Source organism: Lygodium microphyllum, chromosome 21 (assembly GCF_053477565.2).
Source record: "Lygodium microphyllum isolate KBCC chromosome 21, Lygodium_microphyllum_v1.1.10, whole genome shotgun sequence".
Taxonomy (NCBI): Eukaryota; Viridiplantae; Streptophyta; class Polypodiopsida; order Schizaeales; family Lygodiaceae; genus Lygodium; species Lygodium microphyllum.
This window is the reverse complement of record NC_141155.1, coordinates 89,509,691-89,535,947: the sequence shown is the minus strand read 5'-3', so window position 1 is coordinate 89,535,947 and position 26,257 is coordinate 89,509,691. Positions and strand designations below refer to the sequence as shown.

Sequence of the window (26,257 nt, the reverse complement as noted above, 5' to 3'; positions counted from 1 at the left end):
CGGCCACTTAATGAGTTGGAGTGATCGGGGAGAGTGGCTTTTGCCGGCCACTATGGTCGCCAAGAAGCCACCGAGGTTCGTGGAGTACACCGCCAGGATTGGCAGACACGTACTGATGTAGAAGGATATGGATTGAGCACCATCACGTAGCAGGCACTGAGCGGAGCACAACATCACGAAGCCGTTCTAACAGACCTCTAGCGCCGCCTATGGGACAACTAGGGGCCAAGGAGGGTATCGTATTTTTTATGATTGGTGGCAGATGGAGGCTTGGTGGTGGGAAGCTAGCTTGCCCAGATGCAGGAGGGAGTTTGTAAGCACTGCACACAGCAGTCTATGGAAACCCCAAAGCACTGCCTTTGGTCGTGTGAGGCGGCACAACTCGTGTGGAGAGGAGTATGCCGCATAGCACCTAGACTTTGATGTATCTCTTGGGGAGCTTTCTGCTGGCAGGCGGTCAGTTAGGGCCGTCACCTTCTGTATGAGGCCGCGATGCAGGATACGATATTCATTGTCAAGGCAGGGTCATGCGCAGTGGTGGGTTTAGAGGCTATACCCATCAGCCAGGTACTGGAGCCCACAGCAGACCGCTCTGAGGTATGGGAGATCATAGGGAGTCTTACTGGTTGGCATATCTATAAGGCACGGTGTCAAGTGGCTTTCGGCGGAGAGAAACTTTCAGTACAAGCGATGGGATCAGGTGCAGAGCGAGTCCAGGGCCTGTCAGGAGCTCCAATGTCATTTCATGCGCACTTGGGGCAGCCAGGACCTGTTCTTCGTGATGCAGGCAGGCAACCCCAGATGGCGATACACCCCCCCTCCATGGCTTCTTGCCCCCATCCCCCCCAAACCGCCTTAAGAGGGGCTCATATATATGACATATCAGTGACTTTTCATCAGCTCCAACTTGTCTATTGAGCATGAGTACTCCGTTGTTATCAGTTTTTCAAAGTAATATAATCGGCCACATTTTACTTGCAAAAAAAACCAGGTCCTCCTAGTGACGGCTGGATACATCGCCTTGTGTTGGTGCTTCTTCTCATCTTGTGTAGTACAACTTCGTTGCCTAGTGCGGAACTTCCTTTGGTTCGGGTCAGACGGCTCCAGGGATTCCAGGGCCAAGGTGGCATGGGCGACCATCATATGGCATCGGTTAGAGGAAGGGCTTGGGATCATAGACCCAGAGTATTAGAGTATGGCCCTCTTGGGCAAGCTAGTTGTCCACGGCCTCACACCGGCAGGGCAGACCTGGAAGATCCTATTGCAGGAGGTTTTTCAGGATTGTAGACTGAGGCTTGGCAGGGAGCGGAGGCCGTCCCTGAGATGGATCTTCACGTCAGCCCAGATCACCTTTTCTATGCAACTTGCTCCGCGTGTGGCAGGGCCTTCCCTAATCCAAACCCCCCCAGGCTACCAGGGGGAGATAGACCATCCGTCGGTGATCTGGAATCCCCAAGTCAGGAATCAGGAAGGGGCATAGATTGGTGAGCGCCCCCACATCCAGTGGGCTGCTTGGGAGGCTGGCCTGGCTCGTACCATCAGGACATGGCAGGAGGTGTACAGTATGGTGGACAAGAAGGTGATGTAGCGAGTATCAGGCTGCCAGAGAGGAGTGGAGTTGAGGAGAAGGGAGATAGATGCAACAATACCTTAGGAGTGGCTTGCTCCCCCAATACGAGAGCTAATAGAGCCCGGGAAGGTATGGGCAGCCAAGTTTTCACCAGCAGGCATCCCCCTACAGGTGGCAGGTAGAGTGGGCGACGCTCCACCAGGGACCTTCATCATACACGAGGGTGGGCGTCTGGGTCTTGACACAGGACAGCAAGATGAGGGGATAGCTGTCCCTTCATGGAAAGGATCCCAGTGATTGGCCTTCAGGGGAAGACATGGCAACTAGACCCTTTTGTCTTTTGGCAGGAGCTCAGGGAGTGGCGCTTCTAGATCTGGGAGGGCAGGCCACTTGATGAGCTGAAGTGGGATCCGGAAGAGTGGCTATGACCAGCTAATGCGGTCGCCAAGAAGCCACGGAGGTTCTTGGAGTATACCGCCAGGATTGGTAGACACGTACTAATGCAAGAGGATATAGATTGGGGTGCCGTCACTTAGTAGGCACTAGGCGGAGCACAGCATCATGGAGCCTTTTTGATGGTCCTTCTGGCGCCACCTATGGGATAGCTGGAGGCTGAGGAAGGTATCGTATTTTTTATGGCTGCTGGCACATGGAGGCTTGGTGGAGGGAAGCTGGCTTGCCCAGGTATAGAAGGAGGAAGGTTGTAAGCGTTGCACACAGCAGCCTCTAGAAACCCGAAAGCACTACCTCTAGAAGTGTGAGGTGGCACAGCTTGTGTGGAGAGGAGTATGCCACATCCTTCGCCATATAGCATCCAGCCTTGGATGTATCTCATGGGGAGATTTCTGCTGGCAGGGAGTCAGCCAAGGCCGTCACCTTCTGTATGAGGTCGGAATGCAAGACACGATATTCATCATCGAGGCAGCATCGTGTGCAGTGGTGGGTTTAGAGGCTTTACCCATTGGCCAGGTGCTGGAGCCCAGAGCAGACCGTTTTGAGATATGGGAGATCATAGGGAGCCTTATTGGTTGGCATACCTGCAAGGCACGGTGTTAGGAGGCTTTCGGCGGAGAGAGACTTTCAGTACAGGCAACCTTAGCAGAGCTCTGGACCTCCATCATCCACTCCCTCTATAGCCAATGAGATCAAGTGCAGTGCGAGTCCAGGGCTCATCAGGAGCTCCAATGGCACTTCATGCACACTTGGGGCGACCAAGACCTGTTTTTCATGATGTAGGAAGGCAGCCCCAAATGGCGATACACCCCCCCCCCCCCCCCCTCCATGGCTTCTTGCCCCGATCCCCCCCAGAACGCCTTGAGAGGCTTGTATATATGATGCATGCTCCAGCTAGTCTGCTGAGTAGGAACACTCTATTGTAACCTATTTTTTTGAGTTATATAATCAGCCACATTTTACTTACAAAAAGAAAAACTCTATTGAAAACAGAGTCTCACGAATGTATGGTAGTATAAGTTTTTTTCAATACGCTGCAAACACATGTTATACACAAGAAGACATTGAAACTATCACTTGGGGATGCAAAGCAGCTCTATTGGTATGGAGAGCAACTTTAAAGATTGTTCACTGCAAAGAGACAAGCCTTGCATGCGTTACATGAGGAGATTTCTATTTGGAGTCAATCAGCCAAAAGCAACACTACTCTGAGTGCTAACATGATCATTGGGGTCAACACATATATAGTTATCAGCTTGTAGGCCTTTCATAGCCAGCACATTATGAAGTCATTGGGATTGCAATTAGACATATGAAAGTCCTTTTGCAAAATGATATTGAGCAAAGACAACCCTTTGTACTCGCTTCATGGAGTCTAGGTGAAACTCTAAGGAGACTAGTGCCACCAACAAGAGCTTAGAAAAATGCTCCGTCACACCTAGGAATAGCCCATTCTTCACCCTACAAGATCACACCCTCCTCTACTGGATCTATAAGCCCCTCATTGGATTCTTTTGCCTATTTCACTCAAATGGCACTAAGAACCCTTACATTTCTATGATGTAGCTATTTTTCACTCCAACCATGTTGTTAACCCCATGTAAGTTGATTTGGAAGAGAAATATTCCCCTAAAAGAGGCATCTCCCATCTGATAATGAGGAGAAGTATTTCTCACTCTCAAAAGATCAGGCAAAGGAAGTGCACGTACACATGCATCGCATGCATATACATACTATGCAATAAAATAACTAATTTTTGTACGAATTGAGAGTAGGACTAGAAGGAAAATCATTCTTTTTTCATGGTTGATCAGCATCACATTGATATGGCTTCCTCCTTTATCTTGAAATGAAAGAAGAATTCCACAAGAGTTGCTGTAATAAAGTTACAAGTCTACTGTCCTTTAAAACAGCAATGAAAACTAATGTAGAATAAGATGAAGTAAGCACTTTCTATAGGAGAAGGGAAGGCTTAGTGCAAAGGGGGAAGTGGAGGAACATAAGGCAAGTGTCCAGCTGAATGTCATGACGTGTGACAAGTGGTGGAACACCTAGAAGCTTGTGTGACAGGTATATTAATACTTTCCTCTTCTTTAAGGGCTTTCTTTTTGGGCTGAAAACTCTCAATAATAGAAACAACCAAATTTAGTAAGCAGTGTCACTTACTACTTTTGAATATCATCTCTATTCTTTTAGGATTAGCATTTTTAAGACAATTCGAGCCTCCCAAAAATTAAGGGATCTCCTCCCCCCCCCCCCCCCCCCAAAAAAAAAAAGGGTATCATGTGAAAACTCCTTCCAAGTTCATGACAAGAACAATGTCAAAATACTCATACAAGTTTTCAACTTTCAACCTAGATTTGTGCATTGTTAAAACTTTTCAGGATCATGTCATCTTGCTAGTCGCAACAATCTATCCCAGCAGATCTAGCCTACACTTCAAGGCATTAATCATGTATGGGTATAATTCTCACCCTTATATGCTTGGCTTCCAACCATACATGCTCAATGTAGTCATATAGGTAGAAATATTTCGTATGTGCTTATGTCACACACTTACGGGCACTTATGATGTTCGGGTGTGAACACCCCCTACAACCCTAAGGTTTAAGGGTTGTACTTTGTACTTTCAGATTACACTATTTCAGTCTATTGCATTGGGTGTCATGCTCCACTCTCCACAGTCTACTACACTCTGAGCTGAACTTCGATCCTCTCTCCATCTCACATTTGGTATGTTTTCTCAACCCTGACTAGCTGTTTCAGATCTGAATACAATCTGTCTCCTTCTACAGGCCCAACATATATACTGCACCTGTTATGAGGTCAAACTGAGAAGGACTTCACTTCTGCAACTTGTGCCCCAAAACCCTCACGATGTGCTTCAGGCTCTCTGCACAGGTCGTGAATCTGCGAACTGTCAGTTTTGCTATTAAGGAGGCTGTTTGTACTGGCTCTCTCTCTCTCAATCTCTCTCACTCAGTCACGGGACACGAGGGCGCCGCAAGAAGGGAGGATGCACGTCAGGTCGCAGTGCAGGTCAACAGCTGTTCACAGTGCAGGTCGGTGGCTGTTCGCAGGTAGGCAGGGACAGGGCTCAAGCAGGGCAGAACGGACCCTGCACAGCTCAGGCAGTGCGCGAGGCAGATTCCCACGTCTGCTGGTCAAGGGAAGCACGACCCTAAGTAGGGAAACGCATCCACAGGTCCGCCATCACACACACACACACACACTCTCTCTCTCTCTCTCTTTTTTTTTTCGTAAAAGGTAATTGTATTAATTACGAAAAAAATACAAGATTACTTGATTACAAGATACAGGATGACACAAAGCCATCATGTGAAGAGGTTCTCTCTCTCTTTCTCTCTCTCGTTTTCCTGGTTACAAGAAACACGAGGGCCCTAGGCCAACGTGTGGGAAATCCCCGTAGTAATGCACTAAAAATGCACTAAAAAGGTTAAACCAATCATGGCAACGATCCAGTGGCAATTGCCATATGCCACGGATGCAAATCCTCCCGAGGGAGCAAGTCAGAGTGTCGGATGAGATCTAGCTGCCAATGCAAGAGGCCTTTAAGCCTGGCAATATGTCGTGGTACATTAGAGGCGGAATCAAAGAGAAAAGCATTGCGCGTGGTCCAAATGTGCCAGCATCCCCAATATCTGAAAAAGTGAAATAAGATCTTCACAGGCAACTGTGGCGGTGTGGGATACTTCGGGCGCACAAAAACCCAGTCGAAAGGAGTTAGCAAGGACCCCACCACCGCGCGCCAAATGTGCGACAGGAGTGACCAGATATTCTTCGCGAGCGGGCAAGAGAGAAAACGATGTCGGGCCGATTCCGCCGATGTGGTACAGAAGAAACAATTGCCATTCGAGATGCGACGCTTGGCAAGGGCCGAGGCCAGAGGAAGACCACCAATCATCACCCGCCAAAGAAAGACCTTGCATTTGAAAAGTGTCTTATTTAGCCAGCCCTCCATCAGCGTTTTCCGCCACCATGACAGCGATTTCCGCAATCCCCATACAGTATTAGCTTTTTCACCCAGCCATTGGTGATCTTGAATGAGAAGATGATACACCTGATTAGTAGAGGCTTTTTCCAGACCCAGCAGGCCTGCAAGGTCCCAGTCCTGCCAAGGACGATCCACAGCCAGGGCAGGAAAGGGTTGCCTACCCTGAAGCTCCGATGAAAGCTTTTCCCATAAATCACGGTATCCACGCGGGATCTTGAAGAGTCGCCTAGCAGTCCGAAACGATACGAGGACATTGCGAGTGGCAAGGGTAGCATCCGCAACCGACGTCAGACCTAAACGGGCCATGCGGTTAAATCTTGGTCTGAGCTGATGTTTATCTTCCCATGAAAGGAGTCGTGAAACTGCCAACAATTCCAACTGAAAGGAGTTCGTCTGCAAGCGGTCCCCTACTGGGTGCCAACTGGCCTTTTGGAGCACCACTTTCCAAGAGCCGACCAAGTGCAGTAACAAAGAGGAAGAGGGACTGGAAAAACAAGACTCAGCATTAAGGACATGCCACGAGGAGGCCCGAAGCCGTGTGTTACCATGGCGGAGGCCGCTGTCCTCAAGAAAAAAAACGGGCTATGATGGTCCACGGGTGATGATCCAGACACATGGCACGAAAAAGGGACCAACGGAGGGCTAGCATATGAGTTTGTGCATCCAAAATAGCTCCACCACCCAGGCGCTTAGGGGTACATGCATGTGACCATGAAATCCAGGAAATGCCTGCCTGCAGAGAATCCTTCTTCCATAGCATGAAACGGATGGGATGAGTGAGAGCCTTCAAAGTAGTAGGCGTCCATGGCAACAAAGGCAGGAAATACGTTAGCATTGGTAGCATGATTGTCTTGGCCAATTTGAGGCGGACATGGAATGGCCACGCTTGCGACTTCCAATACATAAACTTCAGCGCCATTTTTTGTGAAATCCACTCCAGCAGGTCTTTGGGCCGTACATCCACCCCCAATGGGTATCCAAGATACCTGACAATGGAGCCACGGGAAACCACCCGGCCTTGCCAGCCTAATGACTGTAAATCAGGCTCCGTACAACTGAGAATGGCTGACTTAAAGGCATTGATGCGAAGCCCAGAGGCCTGACCAAATAGTGTCCAAACATCTAATGCCCTTCGAATGTTGTCCCTGTCCGCCCGCAAAATCATAAACGTGTCATCAGCCAAAGATTGGCTAACGAAGTGCTGACCCAACGGAAGAGACACCCGGCCAGCTGAGCAGAGGCTGCCATGGAGGATAACATTGAAAGGACCGGGTGAGTCGCCAGGGCAAAGAAGAGAAGGCTCAAAGGACAACCCTGTCTGACCGAGCGTGCAAGGACGAATGGCTCTGTAACCCCACCATTAAGCATAACTCTGGAGGAAGCCGCAGCACTAATGGTGTAGATCAATCGGGACATCTGGGTCCCAAAGCCCATAGCCGACATGAGGTTTGCAATGAAAGACCAGTCCACATAATCAAACCCCTTTTCCAAGTCCAATTGGATCAATACCACTTCCTGGCCGGAGTGCCGCGCATAGTCAATCGCCATTTGCACATTTAAGATATTATGCAGAATGTTGCGGCCCTTAATGAAACCATATTGCAGAGGATGCACCATAGCTGGAAGGTGCTTGTGAAGCCGATTCGCCAACACTTTGGAGTAGATTTTATACATGGAGCCCATCAAAGAGATTGGTCTCCAGTGTTGCAACTTTGACGGCGAAGGGACCTTTGGAATTAGTTTGATAAGGCCTTCTTTCCATGAGGAGGGCATGACCCCCGTTTCCCACACCTGCTGAAACATGGCCACCAATGGCTTCACCAACTGCGTAGCCGAGGTCTGAAAGAATTCATTAGTGAGACCATCCCAGCCAGGACTTTTATCATTCGGCAGGTGCAACAAAACGTCCATAACCTCTTCCTCACAAATATCCCTCTCCAAGGCGGCTTGCATATCAACTGGAACCTGCTGGCGGACCAGATGATAGAAGACCGAGCGGGCATGCGTAACCTGGCTAGAAGGCGAGAAAGAGGAACCAAGAAGTTCCATAAAATAGTTTCTACACATAGTGACAATGGTCTGCGGATCCGTGACCATGCGACCTTCCGAATCCTGGAGTCTGGTCATATTTTCGCGAGCCGGAGACGCATGCAAGGCGCGAAAGAACTTATGAGACTGGCAGGCGCTATCTTGCATTGTGTCCGTCAAGTTCTGCAGCTTGGCCTGTTGATAAGATTTCAACTGAAACATTTGAATAAGATGGGCCAACCACCTCTCCAGAGACAGCAAAAAATCATCATCAGGGGAATCCAGGAGCAAGGAACGGACCAAAGCCAGTAAGTCTTCTGCTGCATGTCGACGTCGGCGGCAAAGCAAGGCATGATGGATCCCATACTCGCGAGCAACCCGCTGCACATTAGAGAGCAGCCGTGCAAATGAAGGCAAGCCCTCAGAGGCGAAGTCCAATAAGAACCTCTCAATCAGCTGCTGCATATAGCCTTGGAAAATTGAATGCTTCAAATAAGAGGAGTTGAAACGTAAAGGGAGCCTATCCAGCAATTGCACAAAAGGTGCAATAGAGTGTGCCCGCATCTCAAGCTGGAGGGGGAAATGGTCCGACAACGCATATTGCCGCAAGACCTTCATTTCCAGCATGTCGGGAAGAAAATCATCGCCCTGCATGATATACATTCTGTCCAGTCGTGACCAGGTAGTTGCATATTGTGCGGAATGAAAAGTAAATCCTGAAGAAGAAGGGTGAAGCCACGACCAAAGATCTTGCTTGAGCACATGCAAAGCAAAGGAACTCCACACCCGGCTTTCCGGCGTATCCATTACCGAATGCCCTGAAGTGGACTGAGAAGAGTCAATACACATATTGAAATCTCCCATCAAGAACCCCCTTCGGCCGAGTGACATGGAGCCCTGCAAAGTGGACCAAAGATCCCGTCGGGATGCGGGATCATTCGGAGCATAGAGGCCCAACAGCCATAAAATCTCTCCTTCAAATAAGACTTCGATCACCAGAAAGCGGCCCTGCACATCATTTTTAACAAGGACAGGCTGATATTTCTCATGGACAATCATCAGCACGCCCGAATAGTGCGTAGCATGGGTCCCTGCATAAAACAAACGGAATCCATGACAATCCATCACTTTTCCTGCTTCACCATGACTTTTGTGCTCAACTGCACACAATACATCCCACTGGTTCTCGTGCAAGACGGTCCACATGGCATGTTGCTTATGGCGAGAGCAAATGCCTCGCACATTCCACATGGCTATCTTCATGTATCCTCAAAGAAGGAAGTCAGGAACGAGGCGCCTGCTGCCTCGATTTCACCTTTTCCGCGAGAGCATCCAGGACACCCTCATCCAGAAAATCAGCCAATACTGCAAAAGAATTCTGGCGACCTGCTTTGGAGGTAGTAGGGAAATCCACTGCCTTGGGAGAGGGGCGGGGATAACGCCGATCCCAGGGTGTAATAACATTTCCTTTGGCATCGAACGCCAGCTTGGCAGGTGGGCCTCTGGGGCCGTCGGTATAGGCTCTCCTTGGAGACTGATTGCGGGGGCCCGACGGGGCCGCAGGACGCACAGCCTGCTGTGAAGTGGCCATTTCTTTCCGGTGCGTATACATGCGCACGGAATCCTGGGAAGCGGGAGGCCCAGGATCCGCCAGGCCTGCATCCAACTTTTTACCTTTTTTAGGACGTGTCTCAATCCAGTCAGTGCGACGGGAATCCACACTCAAGACCTCTTGTTTGCCTTTATCCATGACATGAGGAGACGGAAGAGCTTCCTGGGGCGTGGCATCAAGCACCATGTCGTCCTTGGGCAGCACAACCTGCGCATCCTCCGAAGACGATTGCTTTTCAGGGCATTCGGCCATGAAATGCCCCAATTTACCACATGAAAAGCAGTGGCCCGCAAAGTTGCCCCATTTTAGGCGAAAATACAAAGGATGCATGCCCGAACAATTGAGGCGAAGCCACGCGGGCCTTTTCCTGGCCGTGTCCCATAGCATGCATAAACAGTTGCGGTTCATCGCCCTGAGGCTTGGGGAAACCAGCACTGTTTCCACAACTGCCATCGCATCCTTCAACATGGGCCAATAGACCGCCGGACAGTTTTCCACCTCCACCCACACCGGGCATTCGCGTTGAAGCAGATGCTGGAAGTCGGCCATGGGGCGCCATGGCACAACATGGACCAAGCGGCGATCAAAGAATAGCGGCAACTTGGACAGGAGCTCAGTGCGATGCGTTTCCGATTTCAGCAGGACCTCATAAAACCCGCGAGGTCCAAGGAAGATCTCCTCAACAGATTCCCCTTGCAATAGATGGTGCAACCACTGGCGAATATGCGAAAGGACTGGGATCCTGCCAGTGAAAAAAAGTATAACTGCACGGTCATAGAATACCGAGAAGGATCGCAAGACTGATTTGGGGTCCACCGTGGCTTCCAACACATCATCCGTTCCCGCAACAGAAAAAGATTCGATATTATGCTGGACATAATCGCCGAGCAGAGTATTGGCGAAGTCCAGCAAATGCTCCCAATCAATTTCCTGCGAATCCACAGGATCAGAGGCCACTTGCGCATAGGAGCGTTCCGGAGGACTCATTGGCTCATCAGGCGTATGCTTGGAGCGTTTGCCGGCAGGCAGCTGTTCAGAACTCGGCGACAACTCCTCCGTGCATGGCACCATATCTTCCGCCTCCTCTGCATCGGAATCAGGGCCAAGGGCTGCCACCGTCCGGTCAAGAAAATCCAAATCCAGGCCAGCCATACTGCTGTCTTCACACGCGTCCTGGCAGAGGGCGAGCTAGGTTAGGTGAGGTCGATCCTGCGCAGGGACGGATTGCTGGTCCCCAGCTTCGCGCAGGATCCAGTCAAGCCTGCGTTGCCCTGGAGGAAGGGGCCAGGCGGCACGCAGGGCAGGACGGCGAAGAAATCACAGGGCAGGGCGGCGCAGCACACAGGCGGGTCAAAGACGAAAGGCGCGTAGGGGGGCGACGAAGGGGCGCAGGGGGTAGCGACAGGCGAGAGGGCAGGGCGGCGCGCAGGGCGGCGCCAGGCCCGCAGGTCAGAGGGGCGGCGGCAGGGAGGGCAGACGGGCGCAGGAGGGCAGACGGGCGCAGGAGGGCCAGACAGGCGCACGCAGGGCCAGACGGGCGCAGGAGGGCCAGACGGACTCGCAGGCGCAGGGTCAGGCGGACTCGCAGAGCGCAGGAGGAAGCGGGGGGGGAACGGACAGGTCAGACGACCTTCTGCAGGTCGACAGACGCAGGCGGCGCCAACGCGAACGAGCTCGCCGCCATCGCCAACTCTCTCTCTCTCTCTCTCTCTCTCTCTCTCTCTCTCTCTCTCTCTCTCTCTCTCTCTCTCTCTCTCTCTCTCTCTCTCTCTCTCTCTCTCTCTCTCTCTCTCTCTCTCTCTCTCTCTCTCCCTCTCTCTCTCTCTCCCTCTCTTCTCTCTCTCTCTCTCTCTCCGTAAAGATCTCTCTCTCTCTCTCTCTCTCTCTCTAAGTCCCATCGTATAGTTATTTTCAGTATTGTTTCATAGGCCACCCACTTATTTGTAATGTTATCTTTACCTTACTGATGAGATGACATTAGACATGGACGTACTCTGGAATTTGTCTCATAGGTCACATTGGCCTTATGTAGACGTTAATATATCTTTCTTTCTTTCTTTCTTTCATATGGATGATAATGCCATGTTCAAAGAGATTGACATAGATGAAATAGGCCTATGCAAGAGAGCCCATGATAAAGATATGAGTACCTATGGGACACATTTGTTGGCTTTGGGAACTGCACATAGACTAGCCATCTTTAATGGTCTACCACAATGGCCAGAATCTGACACTTTGACATGATGGAACCACAAAGGAGAGGCATATACTATGGATTACTTGAAAGGCTCACTAGCATTGATACCGTACATACAAAACCTTAAGGTATCTAAGAGACTAATTGGCATAGCAACATATCATGCTATCTTGACTTTCGTGCTCTCTTGTGGGCATATGAAATATGGAACACCATGCCTCTCCAAACATCCCAAATACCACTTTGTGGAAGACACCTCACACGTCTAGAGTGGCTCTCTACAGAATAATATACATACATTGTACTTGAGCAGATTGTTGGAGAAATGCACAAGGGAGAAGCTACACATAGACCAGCAATGTATGCATTCCCACACCTTGCCCTGATATAGGCCCATACTCTACTACTCCCCAAAATAGTTGGTATGATGATGAGTGGAGTCATTCAGCCTAGTTTACATAGAAAAGTGGAGCTAGCCACTTGGGCACATTGTCAAGCAAGGACATTCTTCAAACATCTTGTGTAGAAGAAGAAGCAAGACTACTTGGCAAAAGCAAAAGCTGAGATATATCAGTTATTTTTGGGACAAGATAGCAAGAGTACATGGAAGATGTTTCATGGAAAAAAGCCCCCATACAGATTACCTCACTAGATGCTTGGCTTTTGACTATGGAAAACCGTTTTATGATCTGCGAGAACAACCACCTATACAGTCCCCCAAAGGTCTCTAGGCCAACACAATGGTCTCACTTTGCCTGGAAAAATGGTTAGGGATGCAATATATAGATTACAAAATGGGAGGGCATAGAATGAGGATGGGCTAGTGGCAAAACATTTCTTACATGCTTGCAACATACTAGCACCCACACTAGCACATATGTTCAATAGGGCAATATGCGAGGGCTTCCCTAGAAGTTGGTTAGACAATACTATAATTCCACTCTTTAAGAGTGGTGATCCTTTGATCCCTAGCAACTACAAGACTATCATGATCGGCCATACCTTGGCCAAGATATATGGATCTATACTAGAACATGAACTCAATGAGTGGGTTGAGATGCAAGGCAAGAGAGCACAAGGATAGGCATGTTTTAGATACAGATATACCACACTAGACCATATCCTCATACTCAGCCATTATGGAGGACTGTTGATCTTGAGACAAGAGGATCTATTGCTGCTTTGTAGATATCTGCAAAGCTTTTGATATAGAGCCTCATACACAAATTATGCAAAGATTGCAAGATGTTGGAGTGCCAGAAGGTATACAATTGGGTATTTATGCATTATAGGAGACACTGACAAGCAGTTGGGGGGCTATTAGATTGATAATACCATAAGAGTGAAACAAGGATGCCCCGCTTTCACCCTCATTGCTTGGTTAATATATAGATGAATTTTCTAATTACATTGACCGAGGTGGAGGAGCCGGAGCCAAGGGTGTTGGTATGGATATTATTGTATGCACATGACATTGTTCTTACTTTGGATTCACCTAGATGCTTTGCATGTGTTTTGTAGAGATTGAGATCTCATAGTAAACCTTGGGAAGACCAAAACCATGGTCTTCAATACTTCACTCGCGTGGGTGACTAGATCCATGTACCAGTTCACATTTGGAGAAGAATAGTGGAGCATGTGAGGAAATATATTTATCCGGGAGTCACCTTCTCTTGCCCATGATTTACATTGAGTAGGGGCATCGCAAGCATGTCTGGCATGAGGCTATGCAACACTAGGGGCACTTGAGAGTCAATGTCATCACATACAATTCCAAGAGCCTTACACCAAACTATGTTTGTTTGACACCCTAGTCACACCTACACTACTATAGGCAATAGAGGTATTGGGCTGCAACTTGTACCACGAGTGTCTCAGTCCACTCATTGATCAGACCAGAACAGAGCGAGATTATTATGATGGTTGGGATAGCATGGAAAGGCCACGTATCATGATGATAGCACATATGATTAGGAGTAAGCCCTCCACCCCACATCCCATTGTTAGAGCAAAGATAGGGGCAACATCTATAGTCACAAAGGCACTCTTCAAGGTGACTTCTTGGCACTGATTATGGAATCTCCCACGTCATAGATACTCTAGATGGGCACTAACATCATCTACACAACTAGCAGAAAAGGGTGAGAAGAACTATTGGTTTTCACATATGACTATCTGGATGAGCCTACATGGTTTGGATATTAACTGCCTTCCACCTTTTAGCTACAGCCTTGACTGCCATACACTTCCTCTCAACCAATAACAGCTAAACTAGGTGATTAAAGTTGACATCTTGAGGATTGAGACAACAAGGACATGGATCCACCCACCACTCTCTCTAGGATAGAGGATGGAGTTCTACCAGAGTCACTTCTTGTGTCTCTCTGATGATGGATTCACTATTTGGCCAACATACATGGATACCCATGTCTCCCACAACATAGGTGCTGCCATCGAAAAAATTCGTACCTCCTCTCGTAGGCTACAGATGGAGACACGTAGATGGACAGATACTACACCAGAGGATAGGACTTACCAGCTTTGTAGCAGAGCGCCTGAGACAGAGGAGCATTACATATGCACATGTACAATATACTATGAAATACAAGGATGATACCACTACCTCTTCCATGATGGTTTTGGACCAAAGATGCCTAGTTCTTTTCCTTGTTGAGCTCTAGGAGCACCGCAAAGCACTATTGCGAGACAAGAGACCACCAACTCACCAAGAGGGACCCACACAAAGAGCAATGACATTTTTTCACAAATCTGACTCTACTCACACTACTAGCCTTGTAGAGACAGAGCCACCCTGCCAAACACATCCCATTCCACATCATGGAGTCACATTGGATAGACCCATTTCATTTCATCGAGCACAACGACCCCATATACCAAGACTACATCCGAGGAGGACGCACCACAGTCGATGGATGAGAGCCATTATCACGAGATACTGAAGACTTACTACTAGGCATATCAATGGAATAGTTAGGGATCACATCATAGCTAAGATCATGTGCAAACCTTGAGATCAACTACAACCTACAGTACCCACCAATTTTTTTTATAGATAGTTTTGTCAAATTGGGTTTCCTTTTCTTTCTACTGATGGGACAACACTAGACATCATTTTCCTCTAGCATAGCCCCATCGTAAAGTTATTTCTTGGCATTGTTTCATAGGCCACTTACTTATTTTTATGTTATCTTCACCTTACTGATGAGATGACATTAGACATGGATGTTCTTTGGATTTTGTCTCATAGGCCACATTGACATAATTTAGATGTTAATATATCCTTCTTTCTTTCTTTCTCTCTCTCTGATTCATTCCTTTTTGGATAAGACACACACACCCAAATGCCCAAAAAGGGGGGTGCCTCCTCTCCAAATTTTAGCTGAGATAACGTGAAAGAGCCACGCTAGCATTCTCCTAGATGTAGATAGGATAGCTGTCATTTGGTCTTTATGCTTAGTGTCCAGCTTCCCCCTCAGCACTGGGCACTAGCATAGTCTAAACTTCTCCCCACATTCTCACGGCACACCTACTGCAAACTCATGTAACTTTGCTGTAGGGATTCCTTAACTCCAGTTTAGTGAAACTCCAGCACCAAAGGAGACAGCATACTGCTCACCACGAGCTCCGGAGCATACTCAAAGCCACTACAAGAGGTTAAGAATTTTGAAACCGCCCTTGAGTTGAGGACAGATTACTGCCTTTGTACTGATTCTTTGCCTTCAGAACTTTGTGAGAACTTCCTCTAGTTGAGGACAGAATTCTGCCACTGTACTGATTCTTTGCCCTCAGAACTTTGTGAAAGAGTTGCCTTGCTTATGTAAATGGACCCTATAAGAGCCTTTGAAGGAATTTCATCTGTACAGCCTATGCCGCATGTACGACTGCCCTCATCACAATTTCGCCACCCTGAATAAAGATCAGCTGGTACAGCCCACATGATCGACAATATTGCTGCCCTTATTAGGGCTTTCAAGCACCCTTTTCAGGGGTACAAACTTAGCTATACATCTCTGGACGTAGAGACCTGTGGCAGAAGTTATAGCTCATTTAGCCAAGCTGCCTGTTACAGGCTATGGCTGTTTAAAACATTCATTTCAAATTGAGGATCTAGATGTCAATTTAATCACAAGAAAACCCTTACATGTTCATGGTTTAAGGTTAGATTACCCTTGTAATCTTGATGCTGGTTTCTCCAAGATTGGCTAATGAAATTTGAAGAATCAAGCTTGGAATGGGCAGGGGTGTGGCAAACTACCTGGCATTACAAGGTTAATCAAGCAAGTCTTTCAAAGCAAATTTTGAAGGGGTTTTTCAATAGATGATCTCCCACCCATAAGACCAAAAGATCATATGATGGAATTGATCTAAAGCACTCTCCTTATTTTTGAAGGGGTTTTGCAATAGATGATCTCCCACCCATAAGACTTCTCGCAGGAAAAGTGGACTGAGAAGATAACCACAAATGAGACCTGATTGCTAGCATCATTTCTAAGTTCATTTGGATGGCAATGTGTAGCGTGCCAATCACCATATAAGACATCTCTACTGCAAAGACTTCCTCTAGGATCTTGACAGAGATTATTCACACACTCCACATGAGATGAGAGAGAGTATGGGGTAGCTCTCCAAGCATGAGGAGGAGAGATGCTTTTATTGACACTTGAAAGTTGGGATTTTGGCACTTCTTTCACTTTGAAGCATGTACGGTTGGCATTCTGACAGCCAGACTAGTTATTTACTAAGCCCTTGTACTTATGTACTTTGTAGTCCTTTACAGGGCAATTCTGTACTTTCGATTTTACCTGGAGGAAGGTTTTTGTTGTGGTGTTACTAATGGAATTTTCTTCGAAATGTACAGGAAACACTCAAGACTGGTACCATAAAACCTTCAAGGTGTATCCTCTTGCCACTCTTCTAAGGCAGGCTTATTTGACATGCACATTGCAAAGGTATGGAGTGCAAGGAGGGGGCGGAAGGGTGCAGAAAAGGAACTGAGATGTTTGTGGAAAGGAACACACATGCGTATGAAACTCATTCATCTCACTTATATAACAACTCCTACTAAAATTTCACATGAGAATGCATTCTCAGGCCTTCAAACAATTTGATTAACATCCAAATATTTCAGGTTTTCTCTAGGGCAGAAAATGAGAGACCTTGCCTTTCCTTCAGATGTACAAATTCGTTCCAGCATCATACTCTCCAGTCTGTCAAGACGAGATTGAGCAACATTCAACTGCAAAACCATGAAGCTCTTTGAAATTAGGAACTGCATGCTGGAATACACACTTTGTGGGGCATACAGCACATGCATTCATAATATTCACCTCATGCACTACAGTTTTAGAATGCTCATCCATGTTGTTCACACTTCCCTTGATCTTCTGCAGATTGCTTTCGTACCAAGATTTTACTCTATCCTCCTCATGTTTCAAATTTGAAAGCTCATGCACAAGTTCCTGAAAAGTGAATTAATTCATTAGCATGTAGCCACTCACAAATTTCAGAAAATTTGCTTCCAACGCAGTTAGCAAATCCTCTAACATGACAATCTGCAAATTTAAAGCTATCTTCTGGATCAAGAATCAGTTTAGTTGAAAACTTACTGTAGGATGGCCATTTATATGCTGGATAGTTAAGAAAAACACAATGACTACCATTTTTATTGCTCAATGATTTATGTGAATAATATAATAAAGTTAATCAACTGGTTAATCTGATTTCAGAAAGTTCACCTACCACAATTTGACAAATAACATTGTGTCTTTTTGAACAAAATTACACAACCAATGTATGCCTCCAGTAAGCTTGAATTGGTTTTTCATTTTAGCGAGCAAAGAGTGATGAAGGCTGCTGCTTCTCCTTCTCTTCGGCTCATGGGCCTTTAAATCAATTCCCTACTGCCTACAAGCTGAAGGGTTTAATTTCTACGAAACATTTAGGATTTCTAAGAGATTGGATGATAGCTTCAGAACCTAGGAGCATTTCTCTCTTCTTTGGCCTGTACCTCAGAGGACAATGGCAATTGGCACCTCCCACACTCATGGCAAGCTGCAGAGCTCTTCTAGTGTGTGTGTGTGTGTGTGTGTGTGTGTGAGAGAGAGAGAGAGAGAGAGAGAGAAGAGAGAGAGAGAGAGAGAGAGAGAGAGAGAGAGGAGAGAGAGAGAGAGAGAGACCATCGCGACCTGTTCGCTGTCGCCATCGCCATCGCCTGCGGGACTGCTCGTCGCGACCTTGTCCGCCACGCCTGTTGCGTCGCCCATGCCCCGTCGCCCTCGCCTGCAGCCCCCGTCGCCATCGCCTGCAGGCCTCGCTGGCGCCCGTTGGCTGCGTGCCCCGCCCTGCCGCCGCCCGTCTGACCTGCGGGCTTGGCGCCGCCCTGCGCGCCGCCCTGACCTGTCGCCTGTCGCTACCCCCTGCGCGCCCTTTGTCGCCCCCCTGCGCGCCCTTCGTCGCCCCCTGCCCTGTCGCCTTTCCTCACCCCCTGCGTGACGTCTTTGACCCGCCTGCGTGCTGCGCCGCCCTGCCCTGTGATTTCTTCGCCGTCCTGCCCTGCGCGCCGCCTGGCCCCTTCCCCCAGGGCAGCGCAAGCTTGACTGGATCCTGCGTGAAGCTGGGGACCAGCAATCCGTCCCTGCGCAGGATCGACCTCACCTAACCTAGCTCGCCCTCTGCCCGGACGAGTGTGAAGACAGCAGTATGGCTGGCTTGGATATGGATTTTCTTGACCGGACGGTGGCAGCCCTTGGCCCTGATTCCGATGCAGAGGAGCCGGAAGATATGGTGCCATGCACAGAGGAGTTGCCGCCGAGTTCTGAACTGCCGCCTACCGGCAAACGCTCCAAGCATACGTCTGATGAGCCAATGAGTCCTCCGGAACGCTCCTATGCACAAGTGGCCTCTGATCCTGTGGATTCGCAGGAAATTGACTGGGAGCATTTGCTGGACTTCGCCAATACTCTGCTCGGCGATTATGTCCAGCATAATACCGAATCTTTTTCTGTTGCGGGAACGGATGATGTGCTGGAAGCCATGGTGGACCCTAAATCAGTCTTGCGATCCTTCTCGGTGTTTTATGACCGTGCAGTTATACTTTTCTTCACTGGCAGGATCCCAGTGCTTTCGCATATTCGCCAGTGGTTGCACCATCTATTGCAAGGGGAGTCTGTTGAGGAGATCTTCCTTGGACCTCGCGGCTTTTATGAGGTGCTGCTGAAATCAGAAACGCATCGCGCTGAGCTCCTGTCCAAGTTGCCGCTATTCTTTGATCGCCGCTTGGTCCATGTTGTGCCATGGCGCCCCATGGCCGACTTCCAGCGTCTACTTCAACGCGAATGCCCGGTGTGGGTGGAGGTGGAAAATTGTCCGGCGGTCTATTGGCCCATGTTGAAGGATGCGATGGCAGTTGTGGGAACAGTGCTGGTTCCCCCAAGCCTTAGGGCGATGAACCGCAACCGTTTATGCATGCTATGGGACACGGCCAGGAAAAGGCCCGCGTGGCTTCGCCTCAATTGTTCGGGCATGCATCCTTTGTATTTTCGCTTAAAATGGGGCAACTTTGCGGGACACTGCTTTTCATGTGGTAAATTGGGGCATTTCATGGCCGAATGCCCGGAAAAGCAATCGTCTTCGGAGGATGCGCAGGTTGTGCTACCCAAGGATGACATGGTGCTTGATGCCACGCCCCAGGAAGCCCTTCGGTCTCCTCATGTCATGGATAAAGGCAAACAACAGGTCCTGAGTGTGGATTCCTGTCGCACTGACTGGATTGAGGCACGTCCCAAAAAAGGTAACAAGTTGGATGCAGGCCTGGCGGATCCTGGGCCTACCGCTTCCCAAGATTCCGTGCGCACGTATACACGCCGAAAAGAAATGGCCACTTCACTGCAGGTTGCGCGTTCTACGGCCCCGTCTGCCCCCCGTAATCAGTCTCCAAGGAGAGCCTATACCGACGACCCCAAAGGCCCACCTGCCAAGCTGGCGTTCGATGCCAAAGGTAATTATATTACACCCTGGGATCGGCGTTATCCCCGCCCCTCTCCCAAGGCAGTGGATTTCCCTTCTACCTCCAAAGCAGGTCGCCAGAATTCTTTTGCAGTATTGGCTGATTTTCTGGATGAGGGTGTCCTAGATGCTCTCGCGGAAAAGGTGAAATCGAGGTAGCAGGCGCCTCGTTCCTGACTTCCTTCTTTGAGGACACATGAAGATAGCCACGTGGAATGTGCGAGGCATTTGCTCTCGACATAAGCAACATGCCATGTGGACCGTCTTGCATGAGAACCAGTGGGATGTATTGTGTGCAGTTGAGCACAAAAGTCACGGTGAAGCAGGAAAAGTGATGGATTGTCATGGATTCCGTCTGTTTTATGCAGGGACCCATGCTACGCACTATTCGGGCGTGCTGATGATTGTCCATGAGAAATATCAGCCCGTCCTTGTTAAAAATGATGTGCAGGGCCGCTTTCTGGTGATCGAAGTCCTATTTGAAGGAGAGATTTTATGGCTGTTGGGCCTCTATGCTCCGAATGATCTTGCATCCCGACAGGATCTTTGGTCCACTTTGCAGGGCTCCATGTCACTCGGCCGAAGGGGGTTTTTGATGGGCGATTTCAATATGTGTGTTGACTCTTCTCAGTCCACTTCAGGGCATTCGGTAATGGATACGCCGGAAAGCCGGGTGTGGAGTTCCTTTGCTTTGCACGTACTCAAGCAAGATCTTTGGTCATGGCTTCACCCTTCTTTTTCAGGGTTTACTTTTCATTCCGCACAATATGCAACTACCTGGTCGCGACTGGACAGAATGTATATCATGCAGGGGGATGATTTTCTTCCCGAGATGCTGGAAATGAAGGTCTTGCAGCAAAATATGCGTTGTCGGACCATTTCCCCCTCGAGCTTGAGATGCGGGCACACTCTATTGCACCTTTTGTGCAATTGCTGGATAGGCTCCCTTTACGTTTCAACTCCTCTTATTTGAAGCATTCAATTTTCCAGGGCTATATGCAGCAGCTGATTGAGAGGTTCTTATTGGACTTCGCCTCTGAGGGCTTGCCTTCATTTGCACGGATGCTCTCTAATGTGCAGCGGGTTGCTCGCCAGTATGGGATCCATCATGCCTCGCTTTGCCGCCGACGTCGCCATGCAGCAGAAGACTTACTGGCTTTGGTCCGTTCCTTGCTTCTGGATTCCCCTGATGATGATTTTCTGCTGTCTCTGGAGAGGCGGTTGGCCCATCTTATTCAAGTGTTTCAGTTGAAATCTTATCAACAGGCCAAGCTGCACAACTTGACTGACACATTGCAAGATAGTGCCTGCCAGTCTCATAAGTTCTTTCGCGCCTTGCATGCGTCTCCGGCTCGCGAAAATATGACCAGACTCCAAGATTCGGAAGGTCGCATGGTCACGGATCCGCAGACCATTGTCACTATGTGCAGAAACTATTTTATGAAACTTCTTGGTTCTTCTTCCTCGCCTTCTAGCCAGGTTACGCATGCCCGCTCGGTCTTCTATCATCTGGTCCGCCAGCAGGTTCCAGTTGATATGCAAGCCGCCTTGGAGAGGGATATTTGTGAGGAAGAGGTTATGGACGTTTTGTTGCACCTGCCGAATGATAAAAGTCGTGGCTGGGATGGTCTCACTAATGAATTCTTTCAGACCTCGGCCACGCAGTTGGTGAAGCCATTGGTGGCCATGTTTCAGCAGGTGTGGGAAACGGGGGTCATGCCCTCCTCATGGAAAGAAGGCCTTATCAAACTAATTCCAAAGGTCCCTTCGCCGTCAAAGCTGAGACCAATCTCTTTGATGGGCTCCATGTATAAAATCTACTCCAAAGTGCTGGCGAATCGGCTTCACAAGCACCTTCCAGCTATTGTGCATCCTCTCCAATATGGTTTCATTAAGGGCCGCAACATTCTGCATAATATCTTAAATGTGCAAATGGCGATTGACTATGCGCGGCACTCCGGCCAGGAAGTGGTATTGATTCAATTGGACTTGGAAAAGACGTTTGATTATGTGGACTGGTCTTTCATTGCATACCTCATGTCTGCCATGGGCTTTGGTACCCGGATGTCCCGATTGATCTACACCATTAGTGCTGCGGCTTCCTCCAGAGTTATGCTTAATGGTGGGGTTACAGAGCCATTTGTCCTTGCTCGCTCCGTCAGACAGGGTTGTCCTTTGAGCCCTCTCTTCTTTGCCCTGGCGACTCACCCGGTCCTTTCAATGTTATCCTCCATGGCAGCCTCTGCTCAGCTGGCCGGGATGTCTCTTCCGTTGGGCTGATGACACCTTTATGATTTTGCAGGCGGACAGGGACAACATTCGAAGGGCATTAGATGTTTGGACACTCTTTGGTCAGGCCTCTGGGCTTCGCATCAATGCCTTTAAGTCAGCCATTCTCAGTTGTACGGAGCCTGATTTACAGTCCTTAGGCTGGCAAGGCCAGGTGGTTTCCCGTGGCTCCATTGTCAGGCATCTTGGATACCCACTGGGGGTGGATGTACGACCAAAAGACCTGCTGGAGTGGATTTCACAAAAACTGGCGGCGAAGTTTATGTATTGGAAGTCGCAAGCGTGGCCATTCCATGTCCGCCTCAAAGTGGCCCAGACAATCATGCTACCAATGCTAACGTATTTCCTGCCTTTGTTGCCATGGACGCCGACTACTTTGAAGGCTCTCACTCATCCCATCCGTTTCATGCTGTGGAAGAAGGATTCACTGCAGGCCGGCATTTCGTGGATTTCATGGTCACATGCATGTACCCCTAAGCGCATGGGTGGTGGAGCTATTTTGGATGCACACACTCATATGTTAGCTCTCCGTTGGTCCCTTTTTCTTGCCATGTGTGTGGATCATCACCCGTGGACCATCATAGCCCGTTATTTTCTTGAGGACAGCGGGCTCCGCCATGGCAACACACGACTTCGGGCCTCCTGGTGGCATGTCCTTAATGTTGACTCTCGTGTTTCCAATCCCTCTTCCTCTTTGTTACTGCACTTGGTCGGCTCTTGGAAAGTGGTGCTCCAAAAGGCCCGTTGGCACCCAGTAGGGGGCCGCTTGCAGACTAACTCCTTTCAGCTGGAATTGTTGGCAATATCGAGACTCCTATCATGGAAAGATAAACATCAGCTCAGACCAAGATTTAATCGCATGGCCCGTTTAGGTGTGACGTCGGTTGCGGATGCTACCCTTGCCACTCGCAATGTCCTCGTATCGTTTCGGACTGCTAGGCGACTCTTCAAGATCCCGCGTGGATACCGTGATTTATGGGAGCAGCTTTTGTCGGAGCTTCAGGGTAGGCAACCCTTTCCTGCCCTGGCTGTGGATCGCCCTTGGCAGGACTGGGACCTTGCAGGCTGGCTGAGTCTGGAAAAGGCCTCTACTAATCAGGTGTATCATCTTCTCGTTCAAGATCACCAATGGCTGGGTGAGAAAGCTAATACTGTTTGGGGACTGCGGAAATCGCTGTCATGGTGGCAGAAAACGCTGATGGAGGGCTGGCTAAATAAGACACCTTTCAAATGCAAGGTTTTTCTTTGGCGGGTGATGATTGGTAGTCTTCCTCTGGCCTCGGCCCTTGCCAAGCGTCGCATCTCGAATGGCAATTGTTTCTTCTGTACCACACCAGCGGAATCGGCCCGACATCGTTTTCTCTCTTGCCCGCTCGCCAAGAATATCTGGTCACTCTTGTCGCACATTTGGCGCGCGGTGGTGGGGTCCTCGCTAACTCCTTTCGACTGGGTTTTTGTGCGCCCGAAGTATCCCACACCGCCACAGTTGCATGTGAAGATCTTATTTCACTTTTTCAGATATTGGGGATGCTGGCACATTTGGACCACGCGCAATGCTTTTCTCTTTGATTCGGCCTCTAATGTACCGCGACATATTGCCAGGCTTAAAGGGCTCTTGCATTGGCAGCTAGATCTCATCCAACACTCCAACTTGCTCCCTCGGGAGGATTTGCATCCGTGGCATATGGCAATTGCCTCTAGGTCGTTGCCATGATTGGTGTAACCTTTTCAGTGCATTACTACGGGGCTTCCCCACACGTTGGCCTAGGGCCCTCGTGTATCTTGTAATCAGAAAAAAGAGAGAGAGAAAGAAAGAGAAAACCTCTTCACATGATGGCTTTGTGTCATCATGTATCTTGTAATCAAGTAATCTTGTATTTTTTTCGTAATTAATACAATTACCTTTTACGAAAAAGAGAGAGAGAGAGAGAGAGAGATATCTGCCATAACACCAAACCACCAACATGGGCCACATGACCATGGATGCCCGATATTGAATAAAAAATGAAGGCATTCCGAGTACGCCAAATATGCCACAAGGCTGTCCATCTAAGGAAATGGAAAAGGCATGAATAATCTGAGTGCAAAGAGGACGTAGAAGTCATCTTTCCCATAATCCACGAACGAACTAATATCCGGTGCTCAGTTGCTGCAGACTACGCACGGGAAACAAAACTCCAAATTTGTCTAGTAACAAGGCAAGAGACAAAGAGATGAAGCACTATTTCATCACATGTAGTGCAGCAGCCTCCATATGAACACTATTCCCTGATACGGAACCTTAGACTTTCAGTTGTGTATGTGTTTTTTTCTTAGCTGACCTGATAGTCTGATGTAAATATTTACTACTTAATTCATTTATCTTCATGAAAGAGAGAGAGAGAGAGAGAGAGAGGTAGAGAGAGAGAGAGAGAGAGGGGATGCTGGCACATTTGGACCACGCGCAATGCTTTCCTCTTTGATTCGACCTCTAATGTACCGCGACATATTGCCAGGCTTAAAGGGCTCTTGCATTGGCAGCTAGATCTCATCCGACACTCCGACTTGCTCCCTCGGGAGGATTTGCATCCTTGGCATATGGCAATTGCCTCCGAGTCGTTGCCATGATTGGTGTAACCTTTTTAGTGCATTACTACGGGGATTCCCCACACGTTGGCCTAGGGCCCTCGTGTCTCTTGTAATTAGAAAAAAGAGAGAGAGAAAGAGTGAGAGAACCTCTTCACATGATGGCTTAGTGTCATCATGTATCTTGTAATCAAGTAATCTTGTATTTTTTTCGTAATCAATACAATTACCTTTTACGAAAAAAAGAGAGAGAGAGAGAGGGGTGACAAAGGGGAGAGAGGAAGAGACGAGCAGCGTGACCGTGGCGATGGCAACCCTGTGTGACCCTCCTTGTACGGCGACTTGATCCCAGCCTCACGCCCCTGCCTTCTCGCGCAGCATCACGTCTGTGCAGCTCTGCACGGCCCGTGCGCAGGACTCAGGCGGAACAGGTGATAGAGAGGCAGAGCGAGAGAGAGACAGGGAATCGAGAGGGAACGGAGAGAGATGTCCTCGTCTGAGCACCCCTCCCTGCCGCGGGCCATCTGACCTGCGGGTCCTGGTCGCAGCCATCGCCTGTCAGCCCTGCGATTCGAGGTCCCTGCTGTCGCCATCAAACCTGAGCCTCGTGGTCCCTGCACGCCGTGGTCCCTGCAGCTGCCCGTCAGTCCTGCGCATCGTGCTCCTAAACCTGCATCGTTAGGGTTGCGCCCTGCCCTCTGCGTCACCTACACTACCTCTGGACAGGCCACGACTGAGGCAGACAGACGTGCACCTCTGCCTCACGCGAGAGAGAGAGAGAGAGAGAGAGAGAGAGAGAGAGCTCGCCGGAGAGAGAGAGAGAGACTAGAGAGAGAGAGAGAGAGAGAGAGAGAGAGAGAGAGAGAGAGGTCGACGAAGCGATGGCGGATCTGGTTCCCCCCCTGACCACTTGACGTGCTTCCTGCGTTGTGGGAGACCTCGGACCTGCGCGCGGTTCATTCTGCCTTGACGTCAACATCGTGCCCTCGACTTTTCGCCTTGTTGACCCGTCTGAAAGCGGCGCCTATTGACCTGCTCGCTTCCGCCAGACAATCGCGAGCAGTAGGGCACAGAGCAGGGACGCGACAAATCGTTCAGTTCAACGAGCAGACGGGGGACGCCTGGGCTCTAGATGGTGGAGACGACACAAGCCGCCAGGAGAAGAGACATTTGACGTGGCATTCAGTCCAGCCGGCAAACAAGTGTCTACAGGAGAGTTCGACAGGCCACAGTTTTTGCAGAAACAGGTATACTTCATCTGCTGCCCCGCCAGCCATCTGCAGTGCGTCTGCTGCCCGTGGGTGCCTGCAATGTGCATGTTAACCCTGCACAGATCAGAGAGTTGACCTGCCCCTGTACACACACACAGAGAGAGAGAGAGAGAGAGAGAGAGAGAGAGAGAGAGAGTTACAGAGGTGCAGATTTCTAACACAGCAGACAGAGATCCGTGATACAGCAGACACACACAGAGAGAGAGAGAGAGAGAGAGAGAGAGAGAGCGAG

At 49.1% G+C, this 26,257-nt stretch overlaps 1 protein-coding gene across 1 annotated transcript in view; it reads right to left on the bottom strand.

The window, feature by feature from the left end:
- Window positions 1–26,257, bottom strand: part of LOC148018260 (uncharacterized) — a 286,664-nt gene that overhangs the window by 160,210 nt on the left and 100,197 nt on the right. Inside the window, exons 10-11 of the mRNA XM_087661879.1 lie at window positions 17,224–17,355; window positions 17,058–17,132 (exon numbers count right to left, since the gene is read on the bottom strand). Coding sequence (XP_087518005.1) covers window positions 17,058–17,132; window positions 17,224–17,355 — 207 coding nt within the window. The remainder of the gene's footprint in view (window positions 1–17,057; window positions 17,133–17,223; window positions 17,356–26,257) is intronic.